At 40.1% G+C, this 23,466-nt stretch overlaps 2 protein-coding genes across 4 annotated transcripts in view; one reads left to right on the top strand and one right to left on the bottom strand.

Moving 5' to 3' along the window:
- Nucleotides 1-21,366, top strand: part of LOC130922599 (PH and SEC7 domain-containing protein 1-like) — a 43,195-nt gene extending 21,829 nt beyond the window's left edge. For 2 of the 3 annotated variants that reach the window (XM_057847451.1, XM_057847449.1), the window contains exons 15-21: nucleotides 7,097-7,140; nucleotides 7,230-7,399; nucleotides 7,465-7,535; nucleotides 11,733-11,890; nucleotides 15,902-16,046; nucleotides 16,114-16,257; nucleotides 20,547-21,365. In XM_057847451.1, coding sequence (XP_057703434.1) covers nucleotides 7,097-7,140; nucleotides 7,230-7,399; nucleotides 7,465-7,535; nucleotides 11,733-11,890; nucleotides 15,902-16,046; nucleotides 16,114-16,257; nucleotides 20,547-20,759 — 945 coding nt within the window. In that variant the 3' untranslated portion in view covers nucleotides 20,760-21,365. Of the gene's footprint in view, nucleotides 1-7,096; nucleotides 7,141-7,229; nucleotides 7,400-7,464; nucleotides 7,536-11,732; nucleotides 11,891-15,901; nucleotides 16,047-16,113; nucleotides 16,258-20,546 lie in introns of all 3 variants that reach the window. The other variant, XM_057847450.1, reaches the window with a different exon arrangement.
- Nucleotides 20,098-23,466, bottom strand: part of LOC130922681 (uncharacterized) — a 78,490-nt gene continuing 75,121 nt past the window's right edge. Inside the window, exon 39 of the mRNA XM_057847593.1 lies at nucleotides 20,098-23,025. Within this exon, the coding sequence (XP_057703576.1) occupies nucleotides 22,955-23,025 (71 nt within the window). The 3' untranslated portion in view covers nucleotides 20,098-22,954. The remainder of the gene's footprint in view (nucleotides 23,026-23,466) is intronic.

The raw sequence follows: 23,466 nt of genomic DNA on the forward strand, positions 1-23,466 counted from the left end.
CAGGGTCACTTCCTGTTGATATCAAGTCATTTCCTCTTGGTATTGGGTCATTTCCTGTTGCTCTGGGGCTATTTCTGGATCATTTCCTGTTGATATTGGGTCACTTCCTGTTGCTTTAAGTTCACTTCCTGTTGATTTTGAGGCATTTCGGTATCCCTTCCTGTTGATTTGGGGGCATTCAGGGTCACTTCCTGTTGATATCAAGTCACTTCCTGTTGGTATTGGGTCACTTCTGTTCCTTTGAAGGAATTTCTGGATCACTTCCTGTTGATATTTGGACACTTCCTGTTGCTTCCAGGTCACTTCCTGTTGATTTGGGGTTTTTTGGGGAAACCGTGGTTATATAAGGTCACCTCCTGTTGGTATTAAGTCACTTCCTGTTGCTTATGCGGAATTTCTGCGTCACTTCCTGTTAATATTGGGTCCTTTCCTGTTGATTTGTGGGCATTTTGAGGTCCCTTCCTGTTGAACTCAAATCACTTCCTGTTGGTATTTGGTCACTTCCTGTTGCTTTAGGAGATTTCGGGTCACTTCCTGTTGATATTGGGTCACTTCCTGTTGCTTATGTGGAATTTCTGTCTCACTTCCTGTTGTTGTTGCGCATCTCAGGGTCACTTCCTGTTCATATCAGGTCCCTTCCTGTTGATTTAGGGGCATTTCAGGGTCACTTCCTGTTGCTCTGGGGCTATTTCTGGATCACTTCCTGTTGCTTTTAGGTCACTTCCTGTTGATTTTGAGGCATGTCGGTGTCCCTTCCTGTTGATTTTGGGGCTTTTCAGGGTCACTTCCTGTTGATATCAAATCACTTCCTGTTGGTATTGGGTCACTTCCTGTTGCTTTGTGGGAATTTCTGGATCACTTCCTGTTGATATTGGGTCACTTCCTGTTGCTTCAGGTCACTTCCTGTTGATTTGGGTGGTTTCGGGGAAACCGTGGTTGTATCAGGTCACTTCCTGTTGGTATTGGGTCACTCCCTGTTGCTTATGCGGAATTTCTATGTCATTTCCTGTTGATATCAGGTTACTTCCTGTTGATTTGTGCGCATTTTGAGGTCCCTGTTGATCTCAAATCACTTCCTGATGGTATTGGGCCACCTTCTGTTGCTCTGGGGATATTTCTGGATCACTTCCTGTTGATATCAGGTCAGTTCCTGTTGCTTTTAGGTCACTTCCTGTTGATTTTTAGGCATTTCGGTGTCACTTGCTATTGATATGGGGGCTTTTCAGGGTCACTTCCTGTTGTTTTAGCGTCACTTCCTCTTGCTTATGCAGACTTTCTGTGTCACTTCCTGTTGTTATTGGAGCATTTCAGTCACTTCTTGTTGATATCAGGTCCCTTCCTGTTGATTTGGGTGGTTTCGGGGAAACCGTGGTTATATCAGGTCACTTCCTGTTGGTATTGGGTCACTTCCTGTTGCTTATGCAGAAATCGGTGTCATTGCCTGTTGATATTGGGTCACTTCCTGTTGATATTGGGTCACTTCCTGTTGATTTGGGGGCATTTTCAGGTCCCTTCCTGTTGATCTCAAGTCACTTCCTGTTGGTATTTGGTCACTTCCTGTTGCTCCGGGGCTATTTCTGGATCGCTTCCTGTTGATATCTGGTCACTTCCTGTTGCTTTTAGGTCACTTCCTGTTGATTTTGAGGCATTTCGGTGTCACTTGCTATTGATTTGGGGGCTTTTCAGGGTCACTTCCTGTTGTTTTAGCGTCACTTCCCGTTGATAATGGGGTATTTCGGGGTCACATCTTGTTGGTAACAGGTGACTTCCTGTTGACTTGAGGGCTTTTTGGGATCACTTCCTGTTCATTTGGGGGATTTCGGGTCACTTCCTGTTGGTATTGGGTCACTTCCTGTTGCTTATGTGGAATTTCTGTCTCACTGCCTGTTGTTGTTGGAGCATTTTGGGGTAACTTCCTGTTGATATCAGGTCCCTTCCTGTTGATTTTGGGGCATTTCAGGGTCTTTTCCTGCTAATATCAAGTCACTTCCTGTTAGTCGTGGGTCATTTCCTGTTGATTTTGATACATTTCGGTGTCCTTACCTGTTGATTTGGGGGCTTTTCAGGGTCACTTCCTGTTGTTTTAGCGTCACTTCCTGTTGATAATGGGGTATTTCAGGGTCACTTCTTGTTGGTAACAGGTAACTTCCTGTTGTTTTGGGGGCTTTTCAAGATCATTTCCTGTTGCTTTGGTGTATTGGGTCACTTCCTGTTACTTATGTAGAATTTTTGTCTTACTTCCTGTTGTTATTGGGGCATTTCAGGGTCCCTTCCTGTTGTTTTAGCGTCACTTCCTGTTGATAATGGGGTATTTCAGGGTCACTTCTTGTTGGTAACAGGTACCTTCCTGTTGTTTTGGGGGCTTTTCAAGATCATTTCCTGTTGCTTTGGTGTATTGGGTCACTTCCTGTTGCTTATGTGGAATTTTTGTCTTACTTCCTGTTGTTATTGGGGCATTTCGGGGTCACTTCCTATTGCTCTGGAGGAATTTCAGGATCACTTCCTGTTGATATTGGGTCACTTCCTGTTGCTTTCAGGTCACTTCCTGTTGATTTTGTGTTTTTTCAGGGTCACTTCCTATCGTTTCCGTGATATTGATAAAATGAGATATGAGCGAGTTAGGACTAAATTTGAATGTCAATGCATTGACTTTTATGGGTACGTCTCCTCAGGGTGGCCATGTTGGTAGGGGCAATGAAAGGTCTTTTTTAATGCTTCTGGTGTAGATTCTATGAGTTTATAACTAGCAGACGTCCAATCCATTTCAAGTTGAAAACTGGCAGTGAACGATGGTTCGTTCAGCCGCTGCCATCGCTCCCCGCTTTGAACGGATTGGACGTCTAGCACCGTCAATGGCTCCCAATGAGTTGAAGGAAAAAAATTAGGCACGGCTGTCACGACGACGCTAGCCCCCTCCCCGCCGTATACCCGCACGTCTCGCTTCACCGACAGCCGAGGGGGCGGGACGCGTCCACCGTCCCTCCGTCCGCACGCCGTCATTGGCACAGGGAAAATGCGCAGTGAGAGAGAGAAAAGCGACGAGGAGGGCGAGCGAGAGCGTCACTCTGGTGGGAAGAGGAGGGAGGAAGGAAGGAAAGACTTTTTTTTTCCCAGCCTTGTCATTTTCGCACTCGAGGAGAGGAAGGACGGTGGACATTATAGAAGATTTCGCCAGCTGGTCTGCGACCTGTCATCGCTTTATTGGACAGACGTGCGACCACGCCCACCTTTTTTGCTCTTTGCCTTGGAGTGTATTTCTTTATTTTATATATATATTTTATTGTTTTTTGGAATTTATTGATTAGTTAATATTTGGGGTATTTTTTTCATGTGTATATATTTAATTTTCAAAAATTTTGTTTATTTATTTATTTATTTTTGTTTATTTTTACATATTTTTATTTATTTATTTACTGTTTCTTTAACATTTATTTTTTTTGTCATTTTCTTTCTTTTTTTTTTTTAATCTAATTTTATTTTTTTATTATTTAGAATTTATTTAGAATTTTTATTTTTTTTAATGGTTTTTTTTCTTCAATTCTTTTTTGAATAATGAATTTGTTTGTTGATTTATTATCTTTTTTTTAATTGCGTGAGAGTGCCACCCCCCCGGTCGACAGCCGGAGGGCGCTGCCGTCTCCGTTCGACAGCCTGAGGTCAAACGGCAAAGCTCTATTGCGTTTAGTTCCGCCCTCGTCCGACGCGAACCCAAGGAAGATGATCGGGGTCAACAGCGTCCCGTCGGCGAACCGGTCGCGATCGCTAGGTTCGGTGCGGAGCGTTCGCGAGCCCGGGGACGCCGAACCCTTCCGGCGCTCCAGGACGCCGCGGTCCCGCTCGCTCAAGCCGCTGGCCTTTCCCGATCTGCTCGGACAAACCCAGGAGGAGGCGCCGAAAAACATCAACCAGAAGAAGAAGAAGAAGAACAGGAAGAAGAATGAGGGGAAGAAGAAGGACAAGGTAGAAGTCCGTAGATTTTGTCTTCACTGATTTCGGGCGAGTGGGGGTGGAGGGTGTCCCAGACCGGTCGCCCGACCAAAAAATAAACCAATCGGGAAAGCGTAACGTAAGCCGCTTGGTTGCTAACTAATTTGCCGTTTAGAGGTAGTCACATAGGGTTAGTCATATCCCATAGTAACATCAGGTCAGCTGTTGATCTGGAGTCACTTCCTGTTCATATCGGGTGACTTCCTGTTTATTCCAGGTCACTTCCTGTTGATTTTGAGGCATTTCAGTGTTGATATTCGGTAATTTCCTATTGTTATTAGGTCACTTCCTGTTGATTTAGGGTCATACTGAGCTCACTTCCTGTTGATATAGGTAACTTCCTGTTGCTTTGGGGCATTTCAGGATCACTTCCTGTTGCTCTGAATTCCATTTCAGGGTAAAATCCTGTTGCTATTGAGTCACTTCGGTTGATTTTGAGTCACTTCCTGTTTATTTGGGGAGATTTCAGCGTCACTTCTTGTTGATATCGAGTGACTTTTTGATTTGGAGGCATTTTGAGTCACTTCCTGTTGATATTGGGTCACTTCCTATTGATGTTAAGTCACTTCCTATTGATTTAGTGTCATATCGGGCTCACTTCCTGTTGCTTCGGGTGTATTTCAAAGTCACTTCCTGTTGATTTGGGGGCAATTCAGGGTCACTTCCAGTTTTGAGGGCATTTTGGGTCACTTCCTGTTGATATTGGGTCACTTCCTGTTGTTATTAGGTCCCTTCCTATTGATTTAGGGTCATTTGAGCTCACTTCCTGTTGCTTCGGGTGTATTTCAGAGTCACTTCCTGTTGATTTGGGGGCAATTCAGGGTCACTTCCAGTTTTGAGGGCATTTTGGGTCACTTCCTGTTGATATTGGGTCACTTTCTGTTGATTTACGGTCATTTGAGATCACTTCCTGTTAATAAAGGTCACTCCCTGTGCTTCGGGGCATTTCAGGGTCAATTCCTGTTGATTTGGAGGAAATTCAGTCATTTCCTGTTTTGGGGGCATTTTGGGTCACTTCCTTTTCTAATTGGGTCACTGCCTATAGTTTTTAGGTCACTTCCTATTGATTTAGGGTCATATCAAGCTCACATCCTCTTGATATACTGTAGGTCACTTCCTGTTGCTTCGGGGACATTTCAGTCACTACCTATTGATTTGGGGGCATTTCAGGGTCACTTCCTGTTGATATTGAGTAGCTTCCTATTGATTTCGGGTTATATCGGGATCACTTCCTGTGTATATAGGTCACTTCCTATTGCTTTCAGGGCATTTCGGGGTCACTTCCTATAAATTAGGGGGCATTTTGGCTCACTTCCTGTTGATATTGGGTCACTTCCTATTGATTTCAGGTCATGTCGGGATCACTTCCTGTTGATATAGGTCACTTCCTATTGCTTCAGGTGTATTTCGGGGTCACTTCCTGTTGATTTGGGGGCATTTCAGGTTCACTTCCTTTTGCTATCGAGTCACTTTGTTTGATATTGAGTCACTACCTGTTGATTTCTGTCAATATTCGGGTCACTTTCTGTTTCTATCGGGTCGCTACCTATTTATATTTGGTCACTGCCTATAGACCCTACCCACGTGACGTCACAACTCCGCTCTCCTGACTGGTGCCGCCCACTTGTCCGTCAACACATCGTGTTGACCTGTTACGGCTACGTACATTCCTCCTATTTACGGCGTGTTTTTCTGCTCGTTAACATTAATAATCAAAATGGTGAAGGCGTGTGTGGCGGTCGGTTGCAATAACAGAGAAGATAGACGGAGAGACTTGAAGTTCGACCGGATTCCGAGAGACACGGAGAGGAGAGAGCGAGATGGGCTGCTGCAATTCGACGAGAAAACTGGGCTCCAAACGATTACCACAGATTATGTAGTAGTCATTTTATATCTGGTAAGATGCATTTAATATATATTTAGAGGGTTTTGGGCTGACAACCACAATTAAGATCATTGCTAGGCTAATCGCCGACAACATACACGTATGTATGTAGTGAGAGTGCTATCGCTAAACCATATAAACATTAAAAGCCCTAGCTCCATTGACAAATGACATGAAATACATTAGACTTGACAGTGGATGTTAGCAAGAACAAAAGATTTTGAATTGAAAATTTCGTAACTCACCTTCCGAGCACAAGATTCCTGCCGAATTTTCGTGTACGAGGACCTGTTTCATACAACCGGCAACGTAGCATTTATAAGCCTCCAAGCTCTTAAAGTTTTTCAAACTTTCGTGAGAATCGGCTGATTTTGTGTGGACAAGATAGTTGTAAATATCAGGGTCAGGCAGAGACGGCGAAGGCAGCCGGTCAAAAATCCTCGATTTAGGCATCAAATATGGATCTGGCGACTGTATAGAACGAAGCTTTTCCACATAACGCCTTTTATGCAACACATCCAGTGAGTTTACGGCATCAGAAAGCACCGGGTCTTCCATGAAATGCATTTTAAATTCCTCGATCAATTGAAACCAATGCTAATACAGAGACAAAATGACGGACAAGTGGGCGGAACCATACAGCGAGCACGTGGTTTTATGACGTCGGTGGGTAGGGTCTATAGATTTAGGGTCATATCAGGCTCGCTTCCTGTTGATTTGGGGACATTTCAGGGTCACTTCCTGTTGCTCTGAACTGATGTCAGGGTCACTTCTGTTGCTATCAAGTCACTTCAGTTTACATTGAGTCACTTCCTGTTATTTCGGGTAATATCGGGGTCCCTTCCTGTTTATATCGGGTCACTTCCTGTTGATTTGGCGGCATTTCGGGATCACTTGCTGTCTGTTTTGGAGGCTTTTGAGGGTCACTTCCCCATTACAACAACAAGAATTGCCCTCAGATCAACAGGAAGTGACCGCATATCAACAGGAGGTCAATTTTTAGGTAGTTATTATATACTCAATTTGTAGTTTACTACATTCATATCATCTCGTCAGATATTGTCCCTTGTGCTAATAAAAAGCCACTGTTTTAACTTACTAGCTCCTTCTAGTGTTAAAACTGCAACAGTGCAAGAGAACGTGCTATTAGAACTCAAGCTTCTTGTGCAATCCATCATATTTTCCTCATTTGGACACCGCATTTTTTTTTTCTTTTTCACACAGGCGTTGTACTCGTCCATCAAGAAGGACAAACTCCAGTGGACGGCGTGAGTGGTCGCCGCGGCAACCGAATCACACGTGCGCTCACACGCAAGCTGTCGCCGTTTTTTTTTTCTTTTTTTTCCTCTCTTTCCAGTGACGAGGATGAATCGCGGACGACGACGATGACGGGGGACGGACGGACGGACGCCGCCTCCCACACCATGAAGCGAGAAGGGAGCGGTCGCCGCCGCCTGGCCGACGGCGAGCTCTACAAGAGCGGCTTCCTGCTGCGCAAAGTCCACGCCGACGCCGACGGAAAGAAAAGTAGGGGGCGCCGTCGAGCCGATCGGGGCTAAAGGGTCGCCCCGTCACGTGATTGGCTTTTGCAGCGGCGCGGGGCAAGCGAGGGTGGAAGTCCTTCTACGCCATCTTGAAGGGTCGCGTCCTCTACCTGCACAAGGTAAGAAAGTTCAAGTCAAAAAGGATTTAGTAAAAAGAATACTCGAGTACTGAAGAACTGATCATCATTTTGTTTTTAAGTAGGCAAAAATTGGACTCCAGTAAGAATAGCGTTACTACGAAGTAATATTACTCGAGTTAAAGTAGTCATTCAAAAACATTTACTTAAATACAAGTCAAAAAGTACTGGGTGGAAAGAATACTTAAGTACTGAGTAACTGCTTGGTATGTTATTTTTAGGGGTGTCAAACTATTAAAATTTTTAATCGAGTTAATTACAGCTTAAAAATTAATTAATCGTAATTAATCGCAATTCAAACCATCTATAAAATATGCCATATTTTTCTGGAAATTATTGTTGGAATGGAAAGATAAGACACAAGATGGATATATACATTCAACATACGGTGCATAATGACTATTTGTTTATTATAACAATAAATCAACAAGATGACATTAACATTATTAACATTCTGTTAAAGCGATCCATGGATAGAAAGACTTGTAGTTCTTAAAAGATAAATGTTAGTACAAGTTATAGAAATTTTATATTAAAACCCCTCATAATGTTTTAAGTTTTAATAAAATTTGTAAAATTTTCAATCAAAAAATAAACTAGTTGCCCGCCATTGTTGATGCCAATAATTACTTTCACAATGCTCATGGGTGCTGAAGCCTATAAAATCAGTTGCACCCAAGCGCCAGCAGAGGGCGACAAAACTCCGAAAAACACAACAAGTACACATTTCACTGTGCTGTCATTTTAATGTTTGAGCGGGGCATGTGCGTTAATTGCGTCAAATATTTTAACGTGATTAATTTTAAAAAAGTAATTACCGCCCGTTAACGCGATAATTTTGACAGCCCTAGTTATTTTCAAAACAAAGTACGAGTATGGTACTCAAGTAAGAGTAGTGTTACTTCAAAATAATATTACTCAAGTACAAGTCAAATAGTCATCCTAAAACATTTAGTCAAGTCAAAAAGTATTGGCTAAAAAGAATGCTCGAGTACTGAGGAACTGCTCAAGTCAAAAAGAAAGTTAAAAAAAAAAAAAAACTACTCAAATATCGAATATCTGCCTTTAATGTTATTCTTTTAATTCTAAAAATGGATCTATTAGGTCACCTCCTGTTGATTTGGGGACATTTCGGGGACAGTAACATGTCACTTCGTGTTGATTTGGGGACATTTGGGGGACAATATCATGTCAATATCAATATCAACTTCCTGTTGATTTGGGGACATTTTGGGGACATTTCCTGTTGATCTCAGGTCACCTCCTGTTGATTTGGGGACATTTCCGGGACAGTAACATGTCACTTCGTGTCGATTTGGGGACACGTCCTGTTGATATCAGGTAGAATTGATATCATGTTGATTTTGGGGACATTTGGGGGACAATATCATGTCACTTCATGTTGATTTGGGGACATTTTGTGGACACATCCTGTTGATCTCAGGTCACTTCCTGTTGATTTGGGGACATTTTGGGGACATTTCCTGTTGATATCAGGTTGATTTGGTATCCTGTTTATTTAGGGACGTTTTGGGGACAATATCCTATCACTTCATGTTGATTTGGGGACATTTCGGGGACACGTTCTGTTAATATCAGGTCGCTTCCTGTTGATTTGGGGACATTTCGGGGACACGTCCTGTTAAAATCAGGTTGACTTGATATCCTGTTGATTTGGGGACATTTTGGGGACAACTTCATGCCACTTCATGTTGATTTTGGGACATTTCGGGGACACGTCCTGTTGATCTCAGTTCACTTCCTGCTGATTTGGGGACATTGGGGACATGTCCTGTTGATATCAGTTTGATTTGATATACTGTTGATTTCGGGATATTTTGGGGACAATATCATATCACTTCATGTTGAGTTGGGGACATTTCGGGGACATGTTCTGTTGATATCAGGTCGCTTCCTGTTGATTTGGGACATTTCGGGGACACATGCTGTTAAAATCAGGTTGACTTGACATCCTGTTGATTTGAGGACATTTTGTGGACACGTCCTGTTGATCTCAGGTCACTTCCTGTTGATTTGGTGACATTTTGGGGACTTTTCCTGTTGATATCAGGTTGATTTGGTGTCCTGTTGATTTGGGGACATTTCGGGAACAATATCATGTCACTTCAGGTTTATTTGGAAACATTTCGGGGACACGTCCTGTTGATATCAGGTCAATTCCTATTGATTTTGGGACAGTTCAGGGACACGTCCTTTTGATCTCAGTTCACTTCCTGCTGATTTGGGGACATGTCCTGTTGATATCAGGTTGGTTTGATATCCTGTTGATTAAGGGACATTTTGGGGACACGTTCTGTTGATATCATATCACTTCATGTTGATTTTGGAACATTTCGGGGACACATTCTGTTGATATCAGGTCGACTCCTGTTGATTTGGGGACATTTCAGGGACATGTGGTGTTAAAATAAGGTTGGTTTGATATCCTGTTGATTTGGGGACATTTTGAGGACAACATCATGCCACTTCTTGTTGATTTGGGGACATGTCCTGTTGATATCAGGTCATTTTGATATCCTCTTGATTTGGGGACATTTTGGGGACAATATGCCACTTCATGTTGTTTTTGGGACATTTCGGGGACACGTCCTGTTGACATCAGGTCACTTCCCGTTGGCATCAGGTCACTTCCTGTTAATTTGGGGATATTTCGGGGACACGTCCTGTTGATCTCAGGTTGATTTGATACCTTGTTGATTTGGGGACATTTCAGGAACACGTCCTGTTAAAATCAGGTTGATTTGATATCGTGTTGAGTTGGGGACAACATCATGCCACTTCATGTTGATTTTGGGACACGTCCTGTTGATCTCAGGTCACTTCCTGTTGATTTGGGGACTTTTTGGGGACATGTCCTGTTGATATCAGGTCAATTTGATATCCTCTTGATTTGGGGACATTTTGGGGACGATATCATGCCACTTCACGTTGATTTTGGGACATTTCGGGGACACGTCCTGTTGATATCAGGTCACTTCCTGTTGATTTGGGGATATTTCGGGGACACGTCCTGTTGATCTCAGGTTTATTTGATACCTTGTTGATTTGGGGACATTTCAGGGATAAAATCATGTTACTTCATGTTGATTTAGGGTCATACTGGGATCACATTCTGTTGATAGGTCACTTGCTGTTAATCGCGGGTCACTTCCTGTTGATTTGGGGACATTTCGGGGACACTTCCTGTTAGTCAGGTTGATTTGATATCCTGTTGATTTGGGGACAATAACATGTGACTTCATGTTGACTTGGGGAGATTTCGGGGACAAAATCATGTCACTTAGTGTTGATTTGGGGTCACGTCCTGTTGATATCAGGTCACTTCCTGATGATTTTGGGACATTTCGGGCACACATCTTGTTGATATCAGGTTGATTTGATACCCTGTTGATTTGTGGACATTTGGGGGACAATATCATGTCACTTCTTGTTGATTTGGGGGACATGACGGGGATACGTCCTGTTGATATAGGGTCACCTTTTCTTGATTTAGGGACATTTGAGGAACACATCCTGTTGATATCGGGTCAGCCCCTGCTGTGGGGACATTTCAGGGACAGGTGATATCAGGTTATCTCCTGTTGATTTGGGGTAATTTTGGGGACACTTCCAGTTGCATGGCTGTCAATGGCACCGACTTACTTGGGCACCAGTTGAATGTCAAATGGGCTGTTTTTGGTCAAAAGTTACAAACACATAGGTTTTTCTGCCATTGAAAATGAATGAGAAATTTGGACGTACATGGCTATTAATGGCACGGACGTGCATGGTTGTCAATGGCATCAACTTACTGGGGCGCTAGTTGGCTGTCATGTTAAGTGATCAAAAATCACAAGCACCTATGTTTGCCTGAAATTTAGACGTACATGGATGTCAGTGGCATCCCGTTAGAAATGAATTGGACAGTTTTGGGTGAATTTTGGGGAAACCATGAGTTTTTGGCAAATTCTGCATACAATTTTTATGCCCCTGGAATATCTTATGTGTAAATTATGTGATTTGGTCAAAAAAATACAAAAACCAAAAAAAACAGTGTACAACAAGTAACCTACATAAGTAAGGCTAATTGAGCACTTCCAAATAATATTAAAGTATCAAATACAGTATGGTAAAAGTACATTGAGTGACTGAGTGAACAATTTGAATGGCAATGGACAGGACGAACGCGACGGCGAGCGAGAGCTGACGGAGGAGGACGTGAAGAAGGCCGTGTCGGTGCATCACGCGCTGGCCATGAGAGCCGCCGATTACGCCAAGCGCCCCGATGTCTTCTACCTGCGCACCGCCGATTGGAGGGTCTTCCTCATGCAGGCCCCGTAAGTATGGAAAAAGCTAGCATAAATTAGTTTGGGCTAATGTCACTTTTCAGAGACAATCTGTTAGCCAAAGTTGAATCCACCTGAAAATTGGCCATCGGCTGCCATTGACGTCGATAGACGTCTGACCTCTATGCTACGTAAAATACATAGCGGCTAATGTAACTAAATTAGCAGCACGGACTGACTTTTTTTCCTCATATTATGACACATAAAGTGGGGCAAATAAGTATTTAGTCAACCACTAAATGTGCAAGTTTTCCCACTTAAAAAATATCAGAGGCCTGTAATTGTCAACATGGGTAAACCTCAACCATGAGAGGCAGAATGTGGGGGGGGGGAACAGAAAATCACATTGTTTGATTTTTAAAGAATTTATTTGCAAATCATGGTGGAAAATAAGTATTTGGTCAATACCAAAATTTCATCTAAATACTTTGTTATGTACCCTTTGTTGGCAATAACGGAGGCCAAACGTTTTCTGTAACTCTTCACAAGCTTTTCACACACTGTTGCTGGTATTTTGGCCCATTCCCCCATGCAGATCTCCTTTAGAGCAGTGATGTTTTGGGGCTGTTGTCGGGCAACACAGACTTTCAATTCCCTTCACAGATTTTCTATGGGGTTGAGATCTGATGACTGGCTAGGCCACTCCAGGACCTTGAAATGCTTCTTACGAAGCCACTCCTTTGTTGCCCTGGCTGTGTGTTTGGGATCATTGTCATTCTGAAAGACCCAACCAAGTGTCATCTTCAATGCCCTTGCTGACGGAAGGAGATTTTCACTCAAAATCTCTCGATACACGGTCCCATTCATTCTTTCCTTAACACAGATCAGTCGTCCTGTTCCCTTTGCAGAAAAACAGCCCCAAAGCATGTTTCCAACCCCATGCTTCACAGTGGGTATGGTGTTCTTCGGATGCAATTCAGTATTCTTTCTCCTCCAAACACGAGAACCTGTGTTTCTACCAAAGAATTTTATTTTGGTTTCATCTGACCATAACACATTCTCCTAGTCCTCTTCTGGATCATCCAAATGCTCTCTAGCGAACCGCAGACGGGCTCGGACGTGTACTTTCTTCAGCAGGGGGACACGTCTGGCAGTGCAGGATTTGAGTCTCTGGCGGCGCATTGTGTTACTGATTGTTACTGTGGTCCCAGCTCTCTGTAGGTCATTCACTAGGTCCCCCCGTGTGGTTCTGGGACTTTTGCTCACCGTTCCTGTTATCATTTTGACGCCACGGGGTGAGATCTTGCATGGAGCCCCAGATCGAGGGAGATTATCAGTGGTCTTGTATGTCTTCCATTTTCTAATAATTGCTCCCACAGTTGATTTCTTTACACCAAGCGTTTGACCTGTTGCAGATTCAGTCTTCCCGGCCTGGTGCAGGTCTACAATTTGTCTCTGGTGTCCTTCGACAGCTCTTTGGTCTTGGCCATAGTGGAGTTTGGAGTGTGACTGACTGAGGTTGTGGACAGGTGTCTTTTATACCGATAATGAGTTAAAACAGGTGCCATTAATACAGGTAACGAGTGGAGCCTCGTCTTGACAGCCAGAAATCTTGCTTGTTTGTTGGTGACCAAATACTTATTTTCCACTCTAATTTGGAAATAAATTCTTTAAAAATCAAACAATGTGATTTTCTGGTTTTGTTTTCCACATTGTCTCTCAAGGTTGAGATTTACCCATGTTGACAATTACAGGCCTCTCTAATCTTTTCAAGTAGGAGAACTTGCACAATTGGTGGTTGACTAAATACTTATTTGCCCCACTGAAATATTATGTAAAGTTATGTGAAATGATAACTTTTTTCCTTATGTGAAGTTACATAACATGACATGTTCTCTTAAAAATCTGTCATGTTAGCTAACATGATGACTTGTTTTTTCGTAAATTTGATTTGCTTTGATATAACATGACTCGTAATATCAAAGTTACATGAAATGACTTTTTTCCTCGTAATATTAAGTGACGGAATTGCTTTTTTGTCATGTTATGTACATCCATAACATAACGACTTTTCTCATAATATTAGAGTAACATGATGAGTTTTTCTCATATTATTACTCGTAATATCACATAAGGTCAAATAAAAGGGCAACTTTTTTCCTCGTCATGTTAACAGTGGCATGAGTTTTTTCTCATAATATATGAAGTTATGTAACATGACAACTTTCTCATATTACATAATGTTAGGTAACGTGACTTTTTTCTCGTAACATGTGGTTACATGTCAACTTTTTTCCTCGTTACGTGAAATTACTTTTTTCCTCGTATTAAGTTATGTAACATGACTTTTTCTCATAATCTGTAAAGTAACATAACATGACGTCTTTTTTCATAAAATTGAAGTTACGTATTACATCTTTTTTCTCATGTTATGACACGTAATATTACATAAGGTCACGTGAAAGGGCGACTTTTTTCATCATCATATTAACAGTGGTGTAGTGACTATTTTTTATTTATTTATTTTCTCATAACATATAAAGTTATGTAACATGACTTCTTTCTCATAATATGTTGTAATTTTAGGTAACATGACTTTTTTCTCGTAACATATGGTTAGTAACATGACTTTTTTCCCCTCATGATATATAACATAACAACTTTTCTCATATTAATGTGACTTAACATGATGACGTTTTTCTTGTATGTGAAATTACGTCATGAAAACTTCTTTCTCTAAAATTTTCTGTAAAAAGTCGGTAGCTTTTTCATAATATGTGAAGTTATGTTAGATGACTTTTGTCATATTAATCTTAACATGACTAATTTTCACAAAATGTTACATAATGTAACACGACTTTTTTCTCATAATATTAGAAGTGACGTGACATGACTTTTTTTCTCATAATTTGTAGAATTACCAAATATTAATTTTTTTCTCATAACATTAATGTTATGGAATATTACTTTTTTCCCATAATATGTAAAGGTACATTACATGACAACTTGTAATATTCTGTCAAAAGTTGTCATGTTGCGTAACTTCTCTTAATATTAAAGTGATGTAACGTTTTTTTCCTCATAATATAGTTACGTAACACATGACGTCTTTTTTTCTCATATTATGACCTGTATTATTACATAAGGTTACGTGAAATGACAACTTTTTTCCTCATAAAATTAAGCGAAGTAACATGACTTTTTCTCTTATGTAAAGTCACGCAAGATGACTTTTTTTCTCATATTATGACTCATAATATTACATAAAGTCGCGTGAAATGACTACTTTTTCCCTCGTAACATTAACGGCGACGTAACATCTTTTTTCTCATAATATGTAGTTACATAACATGAATTTTCTCATATTAGTTACATAACATGTCTGCTTTCTCATGACTCATTATGTTACGTAAGGTTATAGTGAATTTTTCCTCATAAAATTGACATGAATTTTTTTCTCATATGTAAAGTTACATAACATGACGACATCCCTCATAATATTAGTGATGTGATGTCTTTTTTCCCCCTCATATTATGACTCATACGATTACGTGAAATGATGACTTTTTTCTTCGTAATATTAGCAGGAACGTAATGACTTTTTTCTCATAACATATAAAGTTATGTAACATGACAGCTTTTTTCCATAATATTAAATAGTGTTAAGAAACATTTTTTTTCTAGTATTCTCGTAAATTACATAAGGTCACGTGAAATGAACTTTTTTCCTCGTAATATTAACAGTAACATGACTTTTTTCTCATATGTAGTTACATAACATGACTTTTCTCATATGTAAAGTTACGTACATATGACATCTTTTTTCTCATATTATGACTTGTAGTATTTTTTCTCATAATATTAAGTGATTTGACATGACTTTTTTCTCATATGTATTTAGTCTGTCAATCAAAGGTTTCTGTATGTATTATTACAATAAAAAGCCCTAGTGTTACATCGCTTTGATATTATGAGAAAAGTTGTCATGTTACGTCACTTAAATATTATGAGAAAAGTCATGTGAGACAAGAACATGAGAAGTCTTTGTTTGTTTGCCATTAGGTCGAGCCAGGACATGCGCTCTTGGATCACCCGCATCAACGTGGTGGCGGCCATGTTCTCGGCGCCGGCCTTCCCGGCCGCCGTGGGCTCTCGAGAAGGCTTCGTTCGCCCCCCGCTGCCCGGATCCCTCACCAAGCTGTCGCAGGTCGTAACACCCCAAAAAATGTCATAAATCGCTCGCCGGCCCTTGAGGTTTTGTTGTCGCGTCGCAGGAAGAGCAGGCGGCGTCTCACGAGGCCCGCTTCCGGGCGACGTCCTCCGAGCTGGAGCGGCTCCTCGGCGACGAGACGCGGGGGCGGGTCAAAGGCCGGCGGACGGACGAGCACAAAGCCAGACGAGAGTACTTGGAGTTCGAGGTGGGTAGAGTAGCCAAAAATGATACTCCGCTAAGAGTAGCGTGACTTCCAAATAATATTAATCAAGTTAACGTAGTTATTCTAAAACATTAACACAGGGACCGTTTTACCGCACTATAAGGCTCATTGGAGTATAAGGATGTTCTCATTTTTAGGGCACACCGCATTATGAGGCACAGTAGTAGTAGTAGTAGGGGTTGGGGTTTTGTTATACATCCACTAGATGGTGCTGCGGTAAAGGGAATGTCATGCTATGATTAATCAATATCTATCCAGATATAAGGCATATGGATTATATGGCGGACTGTCTGGTTCTGAGAAAATTCAGTCGAGTAGCTAAAAATGGCTACTTAAAAAGTACTCCAAAATAATAATACTCAAGTCAAAAAGTATTCACTAAAAAGAATTCTCAAGTACTAGGTAATGGTTTTTTTAAAAGGGCGTCAGTAGAGTAGCTAAAAAATGGCACTCGAGTAAGACTAGTGCTAGTGCAAGCAGAATATTACTCCAGTCGAAATAATCATCCCAAAAATGTACTCGAGTACAAATCAAAAAGTATTTGGTAAAAAGATTACTCAAGGACTGAGTAACTTCTCATAATGTCATTATTAAAAAAAAAAATGTACATAGTATAGGAGCCAAAAATGGTTACTTGAGAACTTCAAAATAATGATATTCAAGTCAAAGTAGTCATCCTAATAATGTACTCGAGACAAGTCAAAAAGTATTCTGTAAAAAGAATACTCAAGTACGAAGTAACTGTTTAGAATGTTATTTTTTTCAAAGAATGTCATCAATAGAGTAACTCAAAATGGTACTCGAGTAAGAGTAATGTTACTTCATAATATTACTCCAATCAAAGTAGTCATCCCAAAAATGTACTCGAGTACAAGTCAGAAAGTATTCAGTAAAAAGAATACTCAATTACTAAGTAACTGCTTAGAATGTTATTTTTTAAAACAATGTTATCAGTAGAGTAGCTCAAAATGGTACTTGAGTAAGACTACTTGAGTACTTCAAAATAATTATACTCCAGTCAAATTAGTCATTCCAAAAATGTACTTGAGTACAAGGCAAAAAGTATTTGGTGAAAAGATTACTCAAGTACTAAGTAACTTCATGGAATGTTGTTTTTAAATCAATGTCATCAGTAGAGTCGCCAAAAATTGTACTCAAGTAAGACTACTTGAGTGCTTCAAAACAAAAATGAGTAATGAGTAACTTCTTATGTTTATTTTTTTAATGTGATCAGTAGAGTAGCCAAAAATGCCTACTTGAGTACTTTAAAAAGCAATACTCAATTCAAAGTAGTCATCCCAAAAATGTACTCGAGTACAAGTCAAAAAGTATTCTGTAAAAAGAATACTCAAATACGAAGTAACTGTTTAGAATGTTATTTTTTTCAAAGAATGTCATCAATAGAGTAACTCAAAATGGTACTCGAGTAAGAGTAATGTTACTTCATAATATTACTCCAATCAAAGTAGTCATCCCAAAAATGTACTCAAGTACAAGTCAAAAAGTATTCGGTAAAAAGAATACTCAAGTACTAAGTAACTGCTTAAAATGTCATTTTTAAAACAATGTCATCAGTGGAGTAGCTCAAAATGGTACACGAGTAAGAGTAGTGTTACTTCATGTTACTCCAGTAAAAGTAGTCATCCCAAAAAATGTACTCGAGTACAAGTCAAAAAATATTGGATGAAAAGATTACTCAAGTACTAAGTAACTCCTTAGACGGTTGTTTGTAAATCAATGTAATCAGTAGAGTAGCCAAAAACTGTACTCGAGTAAGACTACTTGAGAATTTCAAAATAAAAATGAGTAAGTAATGAGTAACTTTTTTTTTTTTTTTTTTTTTAATGTAATCAGTAGGGTAGCCAAAAATGGCTACTCGAGTACTTTAAAATAACAATACTCAAGTCAAAGTAGTCATCCCAAAATATGTACTCGAGTACAAGTCAAAAAAGTATTCTGTAAAAAGAATACTCAAGTACTAAGTAACTGTTTAGAATTATTTTTTTCAATGTCATCAATAGAGTAACTCAAAATGGTACTCGAGTAAGAGTAATGTTACTTCATAATATTACTCCAATCAAAGTAGTCATCCCAAAAATGTACTCAAGTACAAGTCAAAAAGTATTCGGTAAAAAGAATACTCAAGTACTAAGTAACTGCTTAAAATGTCATTTTTAAAACAATGTCATCGGTGGAGTAGCTCAAAATGGTACACGAGTAAGAGTAGTGTTACTTCATGTTACTCCAGTAAAAGTAGTCATCCCAAAAAATTTACTCGAGTACAAGTCAAAAAGTATTGGATGAAAAGATTACTCAAGTACTAAGTAACTTCTTAGACAGTTGTTTGTAAATCAATGTAATCAGTAGAGGAGCCAAAAACTGTATTCGAGTAAGACTACTTGAGTACTTCAAAATAAAAATATGTTTTTTTTTTGTTTTTTTTTTTTTTAAATGTAATCAATAGAAAGTCAAAGTAGTCATCCCAAAAATGTACTCGAGTACAAGTCAAAAAGTATTCTGTAAAAAGTACGTAAGTAAGACTACTTGAGTGCTTCAAAACAAAAATGAGTAATGAGTAATTATGTTTATTTTTTTAATGTGATCAGTAGAGTAGCCAAAAATGCCTACTTGAGTACTTTAAAAAGCAATACTCAATTCAAAGTAGTCATCCCAAAAATGTACTCGAGTACAAGTCAAAAAGTATGCTGTAAAAAGAAACTCAAGTACGAAGTAACTGTTTAGAATGTTATTTTTTTTCAAAGAATGTCATCAATAGAGTAACTCAAAATGGTACTCGAGTAAGAGTAATGTTACTTCATAATATTACTCCAATCAAAGTAGTCATCCCAAAAATGTACTCAAGTACAAGTCAAAAAGTATTCGGTAAAAAGAATACTCAAGTACTAAGTAACTGCTTAAAATGTCATTTTTAAAACAATGTCATCAGTGGAGTAGCTCAAAATGGTACACGAGTAAGAGTAGTGTTACTTCATGTTACTCCAGTAAAAGTAGTCATCCCAAAAAATGTACTCGAGTACAAGTCAAAAAGTATTGGATGAAAAGATTACTCAAGTACGAAGTAACTTCTTAGAATGTTGTTTGTAAATCAATGTAATCAGTAGAGTAGCCAAAAACTGTACTCGAGTAAGACTACTTGAGTATTTCAAAATAAAAATAAGTAATGAGTAACTTTTTTTTTTTTTTTTTTTTTTTTTTTTTAATGTAATCAGTAGGGTAGCCAAAAATGGCTACTCGAGTACTTTAAAATAACAATACTCAAGTCAAAGTAGTCATCCCAAAATATGTACTCGAGTACAAGTCAAAAAAGTATTCTGTAAAAAGAATACTCAAGTACTAAGTAACTGTTTAGAATTATTTTTTTCAATGTCATCAATAGAGTAACTCAAAATGGTACTCGAGTAAGAGTAGTGTTACTTCATAATATTACACCAGTCAAAGCAGTCATCCCAAAAAAATTACTCAAGTACAAGTCAAAAAGTATTGGATGAAAAGATTACTCAAGTACGAAGTAACTTCTTAGAATGTTGTTTGTAAATCAATGTAATCAGTAGAGTAGCCAAAAACTACTCGAGTAAGACTACTTGAGTATTTCAAAATAAAAATGAGTAAGTAACGAGTAACTTTTTTTTTTTATGTAATCAGTAGGGTAGCCAAAAATGGCTACTCGAGTACTTTAAAATAACAATACTCAAGTCAAAGTAGTCATCCCAAAAATGTACTCGAGTACAACTCAATAAAGTATTCTGTAAAAAGAATACTTAAATACTAAGTAACTGTTTAGAATGTTATTTTTTTCAAACAATGTCATCAATAGAGTAACTCAAAATGGTACTTGAGTAAGAGTAATGTTACTTCATAATATTACTCCAATCAAAGTAGTCATCCTAAAAATTTACTCGAGTACAAGTCAAAAAGTATTCAGTAAAAAGAATACTCAAGTACTAAGTAACTGCTAAGAATGTCATTTTCAAAACAATGTCATCAGTAGAATAGCTCAAAATGGTACTCGAGTAAGACTACATGAGTACTTCAAATTAATATCCCAAAAATTTACTTGAGTACAAGTCAAAAAGTATTCAGTGAAAACTTTGAGTACTGAGTAACTTATGTTATTTTTAAAACGCCATCAGTACAGTAACTAAAAATGGTACTCAAGTAAGAGTAGTGTTACTTTTTCCATACATCGACTCAAGTAAAATTTTCCTCCAAAAGTGACTCAATTATATGTATCGCGTTACTACCCTCCTTAGAAAACGCGTTACGGTACCTATGCCTTGCTGCTGCGCGCCAAGATGGCCGCCGGCGAGGAGGACTTGGCGGCCTTCGAGGAGCGACTCGCGGAGGACGCCGGCGACAAAGAGGACGGCGGGGAGAAGACGCGCAGTTCCAAAAGCGGCCTCAAGATGGCCTCGTCGCATTTGCTGTGCGGCGACGGCGAGCGAGAAGAAGGGAACGACCAATAGATGACGTGCGGAGAGAGCGCCATTAGCGTAGGTTTTTGACGCTGTTAGGTACTTCCCCCGAGCCTGATGCCGTCACCATGGCCACAGAAAGTGAGCAGATCACCACCGAGTTTTCTGGCCCAACAGGGAGAAAAAAAAGGGACTACGAGAATAAAGTTATAATATTAGACCATGGTTGCTTTGCTGTAATGCTTTGGTATTTCTACTCATTTCCTGTTGGTTTTCAGGGATTTTAAGGTCACTTCATGTTTTGAGGTCACTTCCTGTTGATTTGGTGGCATTTCAGGGTCACTTCCTGGTGATATTGGGTCACTTCATGTTGATTTTTGAGTCATTTCCCATCGATATCGGGTCAGTTCCTGTTAATTTGGGAACCTTTTAGTGTCACTTCCTGTTTATATTGGTTCACGTCCTGTTGATTTGGCGGCATTTCAAGGTCACTTCCTGGTGATGTTGGGTCACTTCCTGTTGATTTGGGGGCATTTCGGGTTCACTTCCTGTTATTGGGTCATTTCCTGGTCATCTGGGAGTCACTTCCTGTTGATATTGGGTCACTTCGTTTAGATTTATGGGTCACTTCCCATCGATATCGGGTCAGTTCCTGTTTATATTGGGTCACTTCCTGTTGATATCGGGTCACTGTGTTGATTTGGGGGCATTTAGGGTTCACTTCCTGTTGATTTGGGGGCATTTAGGGTTCACTTCCTGTTGTTATTGGGTCATTTCCTGGTCATCTGGGGGTCACTTCATGTTGATATTGGGTCACTTCGTTTGGATTTTTGGGTCACTTCCCATCGATATTGGGTCAGTTCCTGTTAATTTGGGAATCTTTTAGTGTCACTTCCTGTTTATATTGGGTCACTTCCTGTTGATATCGGGTCACTGTGTTGATTTGGGGGCATTTAGGGTTCACTTCCTGTTGATTTGGCGGCATTTCAGGGTCACTTCCTGGTGATGTTGGGTCACTTCCTCTTGATATTGGGTCACTTCCTGTTGATTTGGGGGCAGTTCGGGTTCACTTCCTGTTGTTATTGGGTCATTTCCTGGTCATCTGGGGGTCACTTCCTGTTGATATTGGGTCACTTCGTTTGGATTTTTGGGTCACTTCCCATCGATATTGGGTCAGTTCCTGTTAATTTGGGAACCTTTTAGTGTCACTTCCTGTTTATATTGGGTCACGTCCTATTGATTTGGGGGTCACTTCCTGTTGATATCGGGTCACCGTGTTGATTTGGGGTCATTTTTGGGTCACTTCCTGTCGATTTGGGGGCATTTCAGGGTCACTTCCTGGTGATGTCAGGTCACTTCCTGTTGATGTTGGGTCACTTTGATTTTTGGGTCACTTCCCATCGATATCGGGTCAGTTCCTGTTAATTTGGGAACCTTTTAGTGTCACCACCTGTTTATATTGGGTCACGTCCTATTGATATGGGGTCAATTCCTGTTGCTATCGGGTCACCGTGTTGATTTGGGGGCATTTTGGGTTTACTTCCTGTTGATTTGGGGGCATTTCAGGGTCACTTCCTGTTGATTTGGGGTCATTTCCTATTGATATTGGGTCACTTCCTGTTCATTTGGGGGCATTTAATGACTGCTTCCTGTTGATATCTGGTCCCTTCCTGTTAATTTGGGAGCATTGTAGTGTCACTTCCTGTTTATAATGGGTAACTTCCTGTTGATTCGGGGTCATTTTTGGGTCACTTCCTGTTGATTTGGGGGCATTTCAAGGTCACTTCCTGGTGATGTCAGGTCCTGTTGATTTGGGGTCATTTTTGAGTCACTTCCTGGTGATATTGGGTCACTTAATAGTTGAGGACATTTTGGAGTATTTCCTGGTGAAGTCTGGTAACTTTGTGTTGATTTTGGGACATTTTGCTGTAACTTCCTGTTGATTCGGGGCCATTTTTGGGTAACTTCCTATTAAATAAAATATAATACATTTAATAATAAAGCGCTAATGGTCTGTCTCTTGGCGCAAACAATACAAAAGGAGACTCACATCACGCCGGTATCCAGGACGTATAGATATTTATTGATGGCAATATATCACTTGAACAATTGACCACACATCTGTTGTGATTTAGGGCTATACAAATAAAATTGAATTGAATTGAAAATCATTTTAACGGAAGAAAAATGGCATTTTCTTCACCTGGACAGAAGCGGTTTGGCTTTTTTGGTTTCCTCCAGAGCGCTCAACGGTCCTCCACGGGCGGACGCTCGTCTTCTAACGGCTGACTGCTGAAGCCGCTGTCCACCGTCGATTCTGACGGCGACAAACACCATCCGCTCAAATCAAAAGTTAACGATCGGCGACGGGTCCCGCGCTGCAACGGAGTACGACGGGCCAGAAAATGGTAAATGGTGTTACACTTGTATAGCGCTTTTCACTACATCGCCATCTACCTACTGGTGATGCAGCACCAGAAGCAATGCTCAAGGATACTTAGGCGAGAGTTCATCAGGGCAGAGAATCGAACCCACAACCTATGTGTTGGGCGACTACTGCTCTACCACCTAGCGTTGCGTTGATAGGTTAACACCTAACACTTGCTGTTGATTTGGGAGCAGTTTGGTGTCACTGGGTCATACTGTTCATACTGGGTCACTTCATATTAAATTGAGGGCATTTCAGGGTCACTTCATGTTGATTTGAGAGCATTTTGTGGTCACTTCTTGTTGATATTGGGTCACTTCCTCTTGGTTT

The sequence above is a fragment of the Corythoichthys intestinalis genome, chromosome 10 (genome assembly GCF_030265065.1).
Source record: "Corythoichthys intestinalis isolate RoL2023-P3 chromosome 10, ASM3026506v1, whole genome shotgun sequence".
NCBI classification, from domain to species: Eukaryota; Metazoa; Chordata; class Actinopteri; order Syngnathiformes; family Syngnathidae; genus Corythoichthys; species Corythoichthys intestinalis.